Source organism: Elephas maximus, chromosome 4 (genome assembly GCF_024166365.1).
Source record: "Elephas maximus indicus isolate mEleMax1 chromosome 4, mEleMax1 primary haplotype, whole genome shotgun sequence".
In the NCBI taxonomy this organism is placed as follows: Eukaryota; Metazoa; Chordata; class Mammalia; order Proboscidea; family Elephantidae; genus Elephas; species Elephas maximus.
Genome location: NC_064822.1, coordinates 77,145,069 through 77,157,785, shown reverse-complemented (window position 1 = coordinate 77,157,785; position 12,717 = coordinate 77,145,069). Strand labels below are relative to the sequence as shown.

The window sequence follows — 12,717 nt, the reverse complement described above, 5'->3', positions numbered from 1 at the left end:
TAGGCTAATGGAATGCACCTGTAATTACCCATCAGCCATTCTACTGCCCTGCATGATGGCTCTAAGTTATCAGCTGATAAATTATAAAAACATTAAAATGTTCCATAAAGGTCCATAAGATCCTATATAACCTGGTCCCTGTCTGCCCCTTTCCCTTGGTCTCTTTTGAGGCTCTCACCTTAAACACTAATTGCAGCCATTCCAAATTCCATACGGGTTCCTAATCACACCAGGCTGTTTCCTGACTCTTTGCTTATGTTCATATTGTTCTCTGTCTGAAAGTTACCCCACTCCCCCACCCACCTCCACCACACCTCTTCTCTGGAAAGCCAGCACACACTAATTTTCCAATATTCAGCTCCCGTGTACAGAGGTCTTTCAGTGCATCTGTTACACTTTATTGCCCACATCTTTCTATAAGTCTGTCTTGCCATGATAGAATGAAAACCCTCAAGTGTAGGCTCTCTGTTTTACTTATTTTTTTTTTTTAATCTTAGAAATTTGCTAAGTATTAAAGCAATAGTAGATGCTTAATAAGTGTTTATTTAACTAATGGGTGGAGTGATAAAAGTTAATACCTGGGTTTTCAATAGGTATTGCAAGTAGAATTCATATTTTTTTATTACTGTTGAGAGGCACTGTCTGGAAAGAAAAAAAAAAGGCTTAAAATTGGGTGGGGAAAACTTAACTCATATTATCTTTACCACATTTATCACAAGTTCTGTTTTGTCCATGTTTCTATAGTAGACTGGTATAAAAAGGATTACTGTTGACCTAATTTTAAAAACCTTTTCAGATGGGTGTCTTATAAAGTTTTATAACTCGATGCACCATAAACATATTTGAAAATTTTATAACTGAAAGGAAATCCATGACAAATTAATCAAACCTCTCAAAGACTGATCATTATGTTTATTCTTAATTCAAAATGTATGTTTCAAAGGGATTCGTAAGAAGATAATGGAAATAATTAACAATAAGAAATGTCAAATATGCAAAATTTTATAGAGAATTGCATTCAGAATTAATGGCATATATCTTTTTTTTATCTATAATAGATGGGGTTGTCTTTGACATCAGATTTCTAAGTTTTTCTTTCCTAACCTTCTCTTATTGCTCCAGCTTCATCAGTGCGTAGGTGGAACAGGTGTGGTTTGAGCAGAGATTCTTCTGGGCTTCACTGTTCTAAACTACTTTCACAACAATTCTTCATTGTCCCTATTTGTTCTGAAAACATCTAAATTAAGTTGAATAATGAGTCACACAACACAAAGCAGCAATAAAAAAGAATCAATATGTTTTATAGTAGCTGCCTTCTCTTTTATTACATCATCACTTTAGTTGAAGTTCATCTTTCAGTTCAAAGGCAAAATGCACAGAATATGCAAAATCCAATGAAGGGTGTTATATATTGAATTGTGTCCACTCAAAATATGTATTGGAATCCTAACCCCTATACCTAGTGATGTAATCCTGGTTAGAAACAGGGTTTTCTTTGTTCTGTTAATTGGATCATACCTATGCAGAACCAAAACAAATAAACCCATTGACATCAAGTTGATTCCAACTCAAAGTGACCCTATAGAACACAGTAGAGCTGCTCCATAAGGCTTCCAAGGAGTGGCTGGTGGATTTGAACTGCTAACCTTTTGGTTAGCAGCCGTAGTACTTAACCACTGTGCCACCAGGGCTCTAAATCTAATAATTTCAGTTACAAAAAGAGCAGATCAGACACAAAGAAGGAGCACACACAGGGGAAGACAGATGGCATATGAGGATTGTCTACAAGCAAAGAAACACCAAGTAACACCAGGAGTCACCAGAAACTAGGAGAGAGGCTCATAGAAGGAATCTACATGGCTAACAATCTGATTCGGGCATTTGGCCTCCAGAATGGTGAGAAAGCAAATTTCTTTTTACAAAGCCATCCACTTGTGATATTTCTGTGACAGCAACAATAGGAAATTAAGACAGAGAGATAGGAAAAGAATAGAAGAAGACAGAGGTGGGGGTGTTTTTATATAAAGCCTGATCCTAAAACTGAAAAGACACTCAAGAGTAAACCTGCTTCCGCACTTTGCTATCAGAAATTATTTTGTAGAAAACTGCTAGAAACTAGTGAAGTTATGTGATTTGTCCAGCTTCTGAGAGGCAGTTAAGTCAGGGAAGAAGGAGGCTGGAATCAAATCTTCCTGCTATCAACTGGCTGGACTTCCAAATGACAGCAAGAAGCGGTCTGAGGAGGGCAGACAGATTTGCATCGTATGCCTAGAAAGTCAAGGCCTACAGTGACCTTTACGAAGAGAAAGATGGGCCTGTTCTAGATGTAGGTGTTGTCGAGTTGGTTCTGACTCATAGCAGCCCTGTGTACAACATAACAAAACACTGGTTGGTCCTGCACCATCTTCACAATCATTATGATGCTTGAGCCCACTGTTACAGCTACTGTACCAATCCATCTTGTTAAGGGTCTCTTTTTTTGCCAGCCACCTACTTTATCAAGTATGATGTCTTCCTCCAAGGACTGGTCCCTCCTGATAACATATCCAAAGTACGTGAGACATAGTCCCACCATCCTTGCTTCTAAGGAGTACTCTGGCTGTACTTCTTCCAAGATAGATTGGTTTGTTCTTTTAGCAGTTCATGGTATTCAACATTCTTTGCCAACATCATAATTCAAAGGCATGAATTCTCCTTCAGTCTTCCTTATTCATTGTCCAGCTTTCATATGCATATGAGTCAATTGGAAACACCATGGCTTGGGTCAGGTGCGCCTCAGTCTTCAAGGTGACATCTTTGCTTTTGAACACTTTTGCAGCAGATTTGCCCAACGCAATGCATTCTTTGATTTCTTACTGCTGCATCCATGGGCAGTGATTTTGGATTCAAGTAAAATGAAATCCTCGATAACTTCAATCTTATCTCTGTTTATTATGATATTGCTTATTGGTCCAGTTGTGAGGATTTTTATTTTCTTTATATTGAAGCGTAATCCATACAGAGTGCTCTCGTCTTTGATCTTCATCAGTAAGTGCTTCAAGTCCTCTTCACTTTCAGCAAGCAAGGCAATGTCATCTGAGTATTGCAGGTTGTTAATGAGTCTTCCTCCAATCCTGATGACGCGTTCTTCTTCATATATTTCAGCTTCTGGGATTATTTACTCAGCATACAGATTAAATAAATACGGTAAACATCTTTCTGGTACTCTCTGCTTTCAGTGAAGATCCATCGGACATCAGCAATGATATCCCTCATTCCATGTCCTCTTCTGAATCTGGCTTGAATTTCTGGCAGTTCCCTGTTAATGTACTGCTGCAACCACTTTTGAATGATCTTCAGCAAAATTTTACTTGGGCGTGATATTAATGATATTGTTTGATAATTTCCACATTCTGTTGGATCTAGATAGCATTATTCTAGATAGCATTTAGGAAAACATTAGGGAGGGGATATAGTTAGGGTGGAATAAGTGCTAATGGAGAGTTTGAGTTTTAGCTGTGGCTGTGAAATTAAATATCTGTATAATGGTTGACAAATTTTCTAACTGTTACGTTCTCTTTAGAGAACCCAAAAGAAGCAGCATTAGGAGCAGGGAGCCCCTAGATTGCAGCCCACCACTCTGGAGTTGGAGCAAAGGGGTGGGGGAGTTAAAGTCTGAGGCTAGTCCGAGCCTCAACAGAGCTTTTGCTCTGCCCTGATTCAACACTGTGGACACCTGCACCAATGGTCAGGGACACCAAAGACTTCTCCAAGGGGCAGGGCTAAGGCAAGAGAGAAGGAAAACTGCTTTGCTATAACCATCTTCTCACAGCCTCCTTGCCACTCTGTGTCTAGGTAACAACTACAGGTCACAACCTTCCAGCAAACCAGTTCAAAACAGTCCTCTATCTCCCCAGAGATTTCTCACTTTTTTAAAAAATTCGCTGAATTTGATGTCTCTCTCTATGTTATTTACTTTGGAAGCAGGAAACAACAGCCTTTGTTAATATGCCATTTGACAAGCACCTTTACGTAAATTTAGATCAGATTAGGCATTCTAAAGTCCTTTCTCACCCTAGCCATTCTACGATTTTATGATATAAAGTGAGATATTTTGGGAAATATAAAAGAAAGAGGTGTGCATGGGAAGGTATGATAGTTTAATGAAGGTCAAAACCAGTAACCAGTTGCTGTCAAGTCGATTCTGACTCATAGCGACCCCATGTGTGTCACAGTACATCTGTGCTTCGTAGGATTTTAAATGGTTGAGTTTTTGGAAGTAAATTGGTAGGCTTTTCTTCTGAGGTACCTCTGGGTAGACCGAAGCCTCCAAATTTTTTATTAGAAGCCAAGCAGATTTATACCACTCACAGATGCCAATGAGGGCCATTGTTGTTGATGTTGAGTTGGCTGCAACTCATGGTGGCCTTATGTATAAAAGAACAAAACCTTGCCCAGTCTCGCGTCATATTCATGGTCACTGACATGTTTGAGTCCATTGTTGGGCCTATTGTATCAATCTATCTCATTGAGGGCTTCCCTCATTTCGCTGACTCTCTCCCAAACATGATGTCCTTTTCTAGCAATTATTCTTTCCTGAGGACGTGTTCAAAGTAAGCAAGCTGAAGTCTTGTCATCCTTGCTTTTAAGGGCTATTTTAGTTGAATTTCTTATAAGACTTATTTATTCATTATTCTGGCAGTTCATGGTATATTGAATATCCTTCGCCAACACCATAATTCGAATGCATCAATTCTTCTTCTGTCTTCCTTTGTCATTGCCCAGCTTTCACATGCATATGAGGCAATTGAAAAGATCATAGCTTGGGTCCAGAGAATCTTAGTCATTGTGTTAGTTATCTAGTGCTGCTTTAAGAGAAATACAAGTGGATGGCTTTAACAAAGGGAAATTTATTTCTTCACAGTAAAGTATGCTAAAAGTCCAAATTCAGGGTGTCAACTCCAGGGGAAGGCTTTCTCTCTCGATCTTTGGCCTTCTCATCGATCTTCCCTCAGGCTAGGTGCTTCTCTGTGCAGGGACCCTGGGTCCAAAGGACACGCTCTGCTCTTGGCACTGCTTTCATGGTGATTATGAGGTCCCCCAATTCTCTGCTAACTTCCCTTTTCTTTTACCTCTTGAGAGATAAAAAGTGGTGCAGGCCATGCCCCAGGGACCTGGGAAGGGTGGTACAGTCCCATCCTAATCCTCTTTAACATAAAATTACAATCACAAAATGGAGGACAAACACAGAATACTGGGAATCATGGCCTAACTAACTTAATACATGCATTTTTGGGGGAACATAATTCAACTTAATCCATGGCAGTCATCAAAGAGACATCTTCGCTTTTTAAAACTTTAAAGAGGTCTTTTGCAGCAGATTTGCCCAGTGCAATAAGTCGTTCGATTTCTTGACAGCTGACTCCACTGAATCAAATTGAATCAAATTTCTGAGGGATCTGATTTCAGTCCTGCCACTGATGACCTGAGTGGCCTTGGGTAAGTTATTTAACCTTGGAGAACTTCAGTCTCCTCAATTCTGAAGTAGGATAATATTCATTATCATAGTGTTGCAGTGAGAATTAGATGAGAAATATATGTAAAATATATAATAAGCTCCAAGAAGTGATGGCTCTTATAGATATTCAATAAAAAATATTTTATCTCATGTTATATTTTTAGTCAAGCTTTGTTTTACAGATTTAGGATATATACATTCTCCCCTTTTTGGGGGGGGGTGGGGCTGGTTCAGCTAGGAGTAGCTTTAATTCCAAATGAACTCAAACCATAGCACTGATATCTTCTGGTTTAGCTTCCTGATAGGTCTATTCCTTCAAATAATATGTGTGTACATTTAAATATCAGAATCAATTAGGGTCTGTTCATTTGCTGTCACTTGATTTTTCCTATTTGAATTCATTCTCCTCTGTTTATGACATACCAGTTATTCACAGGAAGTTCCAGAAATGAATATAAAGCAGGAGATGGTGACTTTTAAAGTATGGAAATTCAGCTATACAAAGAGCTTAGTGACAAGCACACTCAAATTCACAAAATGAATGAGAAACAAGAAATATTTGAAAACATAATAACCAGTAGCAGAGATATTTTTAAATGAACGTTAGATTATTCTGGAAGGTGTTAGCAGCTTTTCAAATGTATCTGAATAGCTGTGAAGAATAGATAATTATTAATGGAATTTGCCTAAGGGAGGTATCTATTAAAACTACAATAGCTTCCGTGGTACTTATAAAAAAGATAGTTTTTACAATCAGTGGAAAAATATTGTGATTTGGCACTTGAGGACTCTGTCAAGAAGTAGTCTTAGAACAAAAACAAAATACCTTACCTGGATAATTTCCAAATATGCATATATTCGAGAAGTTGGTTCAGATAAAAGTGACTGTGGTCATCTTCATGCTGTAGAGAGCAGAATATATTCATATTTATAGGCTGAATAGGAATGAGTAGCAGATAAAAATAGGTCTGTAACTTCCTGCTTTCATTTTCTTCACCTCTTTCGATAACCCTCATTCATCATTTTTGTACTTTGTCTTAAAGACCTTACAAGACTACCCTTAACTATATAAGGATTTTTTCCAACAGTAAAACAGAAAGCTGAGCTTTGGTGAAAACCTGCCTGGCATCACCAAGGTCAAACATTAATTTCTCTAGTATAAAGGTAGCATTTTTGGAACCAGTTCTACCCACATACAAGCCTTTTTTTTTTTTTTACATTTAGGCCATAGATGCCATGGTAGTATAAGACCTGACAGTTTGCCTGATTTGCAGGTGAACTCTTGCACTTTTCAGCTTCACCATATCTTGCTATCAAGACGTCAGTGTGATGTTCATTTCATGAACATTAAATTGTGCTAAAGAACAGCAACTACTTATAGGGATAAATTCCAGGCATTACCAGGTGGTAGTCTGTTTTCTCCTGAAATGAGCAGGAACAGTCCTGTGCATGTTCTCTCTCTTTCTCTCTCTCACACACACACTCACGAACGCTACTTAACTCCTTGACTCTCTCTTCTGGAACAGTCATTCACGAACATCCTTTGCAAGGCTGCAGCAGAAAATGCAATATACTCCTATACGGTTGCTTTGAGTTGGAATCGACTCAACAGCAACAAGTAAACCATCATAATCACCCTATTTCACCACATGGTGGCACTAAATTGGAGAACCAAGTGAATCCAATAATGCCTGGAGTATGTAATCTTGTGTGTCAGTAAATACAACAGTCTATTAGAGTTTTTTAAAGAAAAATCAGGGGAAATACTTTTATATGACTTAAGGTTAAAAGTAAATTAATTTTTATATTGGTTTGTTTTGTAAGGAGGAAGAAAGTAGCTAAGTTACATAGAAGAGCAAGGTCATCACTACAAAACAATACTTCATGTACTGTTAAAAAGAAACACTTTGTAGAAATATTCAGGTACTTAAACACATAAGACTTGCTCTCTAGGAATTTACATCTAGAGTTAATCAGACGGCTGAAACTACTTTTACTCACACACTAATTCCTGGAGGAAAGTGGTAATGGTAAGACACACTTTTTTTCTTTCTTTCTTTTTTTTTTTTTTTTTAATTCTGCAACAGAGTAAGTTAAACTTTCGTCATGGAAAGACAGGTAAAAGAAAAGGGAAAGTAGAAAGTAAGAAACAGTCAAAAGAAAAGGTAGTAACATTTGCACCGAAATATTTGGAACCTGCCTTCTCTCAGATGTTAAAACCAAAGTGGCATACAAATCACATGAATTATATTTATCTTTCTGTATATTATAATCACATTCATTTTGGTTTCCAGAGATGCTTGGTGTAAGCGGGGGGGGGGGGGGTGGCGGTTAGCCTTTGTTATAGCATCATTTACTAGAAAAAAAAAATGTTTAAACTAACTGAAAGGGTTGAAGGTAAGTTTCAGTACTTGTCCATGGGATATACCACATATCCCATGGAGAAAAATGAAATGTTTTCTTGTTTTTATAAAAGTTTTATAAAATTTTCTTTCTAAAATATATGTAGTATATTGATCAGTTTAATATAGCAGAATTTATGAGATTGTAACCCCTCTTTGTTATCTGAATTGCTATATTTAAAAGAACTGATCTTTGATTTTTCTTTTCTTATATGTACATATGATAGGAAGATAGTGAATGTTTTCTTCTCTTGATTTTGCTTTGTAAAATGGTGTAAAAATTCCCTGATTTTCATAATTTTAGCTGTAAGCTAAACATTTATAAATAATTATATCAGACAACTGACGTATTTACTGAAAGGCAATGGTGTCAATAATTTAGTAGAATGATCATCATTAGATCCCTAGAACTATGTGAAAAAGAATACTATCAAGCCAATTTTATTCTGCTTTACTAGAAAGAAAATACAATTATTTTTGTCAAATATAGGATTTGTAGTTTGGAACATAATATATATAGGTATTGACCCCCCACACGTCTGTCAGTTGGTCGTAGTGTGGGGGCTTACGTGTTGCTGTAATGCTGGAAGCTATGCCACCAGTATTCAGATACCATCAGAGTCACCCATGGTAAGCAACTTTCAGCTGAGCTTCCAGACTAAGACCGACTAGGAAGAAGGACCCCGGCAGTCTACTTCTGAAAAGAATTAGCCAGTGAAAACCTTATGAATAGCAGTAGAACACCGATACAGTGTCAGAAGATGAGCCCCTCAGATTGGAAGGCATCCAAAAGAGGCTAGGGGAAGAGCTGCCTCCTCAAAGTAGAGTCAACCTTAATGACATGAACGGGGTCAAGCTTTCGGGACCTTCATTTGCTGATGTTTACTTCAAGGCAGTGTTGACAGCAATGCGTTTACAATGAGCTCTATGATCAGACTCCCAGAATCCAATCCAGTGCTGTCGAGTATGATCAGGCTAGCTTTGCTCAATTCCATAACCCTTACCTATGAGCAGCGAAACTCTTGACTTTTCAGTACTTTTATATACATATGATGGAAAAATAAATGCAATTATCACTTTTCTTCCCCAGAACTACTGTGAATTAGTACATGTAAAGCCCTGAGGACAGTGGCTGAGACCTGATATATGCTTAATATGGTTAATCATTGAGCACCTTTCATTTGCCAGACTTCAGGCTAAGTATGTGGATATTCGAGCTCTGGTGGCACAGCAGTTAAAGTGCTCAGCTGGTAACTGAAAAGGAGGGCAGTTTGAACCTACCAGGCACTTCACAAGAGAAAAATGTGGCAGTCTGCTTCCATAAGGATTACAGCCTTGGAAACCCTATGGTACAGTTCTACTCTGTCATATAAGTTTGCTATCAGTTGGAATCGACTCGACAGCAATGGCTTTTTTTTTTTTAATGTGGACGTAGTTGTGGAAAACAAAACAAGCAAACGAACACACACACATACAAAATTTTGACAACTGACATGACGCTCACATCCCAAACCTTTGAGAGTAGCCCATAAATTCTAAGCACATTCGTTGTCATATAATTTAATAGCATAAGGCATGGGCTATGAGCTCATATCCAAGCTCCTCTGCCTTGCTTATATAATTATGATCTTGGGCAAGCCATGGAACCTCCCCATGACTCAGTTTTCTTATTTTTAATAATATTTGCCTCAGAGAATTATTGTGAAGATTAAATGTAATAACAATGTTAAAGTCTCAGACATAAAAGCACATGCCCAATACATATTATCTTAGAATAATAGGGTGATATGGATTTTAAAATAAACCTTAATTTACATGAGACTGGGATGTTAATGATTTGTGAATTATTACCAATAAGTTTTTTTTTAAGCAACATCCAATTTCTAAACCAGATTAGAAATTAGAATTATACATTTTCTTTTCTTCTCTTATTTCCAATAAAACATGATTTTTAGCTTATCCTTCCATACTGTGGGTAATCAGAAGAATCTTAAGTTTGTTAATATTGATGGTACTAGTTGTACTTCATAATGTTTCTTTGTGGAGAATTCAGGTGCAGAGCCCTGGAGCTGTAACACCAGCTGAGTTGGGTACCAGATCCAAAACATATTTTTAAACAACTCTCTTTTGGCCTCATTATGTTATATTCCAAGTAGATATACTGCAACCTAATGCCCCACCTGACATTTTCTATGATGAAATACCTCTGACCAGAAAAAAACAAGCATGCAGTTGGAAATTTGTTATCTGATGTAAATGACAGGGTGATAGAATTTTTGCTTAAAGCAGGTAAATTGGAAGATTCTACAGATAAAAACTGCCAAAATATCGAAGTTCACTGCATACCCTGCAATTTGGGTTGGAAGTAACTCAAGACATCACACAAAGAATAAAATTCATTCATAATGGCATGAAACCATGTCATTAAATCATAGTAATCCTTTTCTAAAAAAATTTTATTATACATATTCTGAATATTAATCTCTCCTGATTTAAGCTGTATTGATACACACACAAGTCTTCAAATAGAACAAAAATTGTGTTATTTTTCTTCTTTCAATGATTTCCCCCTCAGACTTTCTATTTCATTCATTTATAAATTGATACATGGATAGTATGAATATGAAGACCTTAATGAGTTTCTCACATACTATTTTTCAAAGACATCAATTTACTTGTTATTATCCTGAGTTGCAATAATGTGTTCATGTCATTGCTTCAGTCCAAATTGTTACGAGACATTCAAATAAATTTTCCATTATTTTTAATGAAATATGCTCAAACATGTATTAACCCATATAATTCTATATTGATAAAAATCCATAAAGAACATTGCTCTTAAAACAAGCAGTTTGCTAACTGAAACCAATACTCATAAAGTCTTACCTTTCTAGATAACTTTCCTGGAGCATCCCTATTTTTCTGCAGATGAAGTTGAATAACACTTTTATCTTTCTGAAACATTTTGTGGCTCCCCAAACAGTAATCACTGAAGTGGAAAAAAAATGAACACAATTATTTCCTCCCATAACACTCCCAAGTGTGTGTTTTCCTCTCTTGACTTCATTTCCTTTTATTTTTGAAACATAGTCTGGAAAAGCTAACCATGAGGGGTGTGTGTGTGTGTATGAGTGTATGTGTAAATATATATAAAATAGAAACTTTCATCATATTCATTTTAAAATGACAATATATTACAAATATGTTCAAATGCATAATAAGTTAGAAACCCTTAGAATAATTATATTAACTGTGAGAAAGGAATACTTTACATATGCACGGTTTGCTTTACTCTGCCACCTCACAGCTGGGAGGTCTAATTGATGCCACGAGGTCTATGGGAGGACCATCATATCAAGGAAGAAGAATGGTGTGGTGGGAATGGTAGGCTTTAGAAACAGATTTAATAGCTTAGACCATAGGCAGCTCAATCAAATAACCTGAAACTCAGTATTTCCATCTTTAGAGTTGGGCTATTGATGTCTACATAGCAAAACACTGGCAAGAAAATTAAATAGAAAAAGTACTCCCATGTGTTTTAGAAATTTCTAAAGGCATAATTATATTCTTCCTTTCTCCTTCCTTCTCTCTCTCCCTCTTTCTGTAAATATTTATTGAGCACCAATTAAATGCTGAGCATAATGAATTACTGTTTTGAAACATCGTTTAAACAGCACCTGATTCCTCCTCTGTGAAATGAAGAGCTTTTATTACATGGTCTCCTTTACTGCTTTAAATTTAATATCCCTGGTGGCTTTAAATCATTAAGTAAAGGATAAATCATGTTAATGCTTGTTGTTTAAGGATCTTGGTTAAATATATGAAGGATTTTAGGACAAAAAAATTTTATTTGGGGGCCCAAGTTATTTCATTTATCCTGAAAATTCATGAAGTATTTGGAACCACTTATTCTCAACAATGTCAGACAAATAGGGTATTACTCTGCAGATACTACTCATGTTTCTGTAAATATTTTAATTTGAAAATTATTTTTTAAATTAAAAAACTTCAGCCCTATTCATTCGCCAAAACAGTGAATGTTAGTATTCTCAGCATGTATGTGTTCTACCCCCACCCCCATGTGCCCTATTAGTCTAACTAGATTCCTGTACCGGTGCCATCTGTAGGGCTTTTATATTGATCCCTGAGTTGTTTCCACTGCTGCCCTGGACACAGGCATGGCCAGTATGTCTACTGAGTTGGCTTGTGTCATTAATTCCTGCCTTCCTCCTTCCCAAAGTTAAACTCTATGGGCCAGTCTTATAATCTTTCAAATGTACTCAAGTTTCTCTCTTTGCCTCCCCTTACACCACCTCTACTTTTCATAACTGGGCTTTTTCTTTGAGTTCTGTTTTCCTGGTCCTGTCCGGGAACCAATTTCAGAACAGTGGCCCACCTTGCTCTTCAAGATTCCTTTCCTCAGTGTGTAGAAGTCTAGGCCCTCTATCCCAGTATAGTGAAATACGCCTCTTATACACCTACTTTCTGCTTTCTTGGACTGGTCTTCTTTATTTCACTGCCCTGTAAAGTTATCTCTTTACTTGGAATGCCCAGTTAAATTGAATTTTAGTATATTCTGTGCAATATTTGAGACATAACTATACTAGAAAAAAAAGTTATTGTTTATTGGAAATTCAAATTTAATTAGAGGTCCTGTATTTATATTTGCTAAATCTGGCAATCTGACCCCTTATTTATTCTTGACTCTTTGATAACAACTCAACTGCCTAAATTTTAACTAGAAATTATTGTACCCCAAATCACTGTGAGTTGCTGATTCAGAGGAACCTTCACTGTAAACTGACCTAATCTGAATGG

General features: G+C 36.8%; 1 protein-coding gene across 4 annotated transcripts in view; it reads right to left on the bottom strand.

Moving 5' to 3' along the window:
• PIK3C2G (phosphatidylinositol-4-phosphate 3-kinase catalytic subunit type 2 gamma) overlaps positions 1-12,717 on the bottom strand; it is a 432,221-nt gene that overhangs the window by 318,727 nt on the left and 100,777 nt on the right. For all 4 annotated transcript variants that reach the window (XM_049882566.1, XM_049882569.1, XM_049882568.1 and 1 more), the window contains exons 6-8: positions 10,786-10,888; positions 6,329-6,399; positions 579-642 (exon numbers count right to left, since the gene is read on the bottom strand). In XM_049882566.1, coding sequence (XP_049738523.1) covers positions 579-642; positions 6,329-6,399; positions 10,786-10,888 — 238 coding nt within the window. The remainder of the gene's footprint in view (positions 1-578; positions 643-6,328; positions 6,400-10,785; positions 10,889-12,717) is intronic.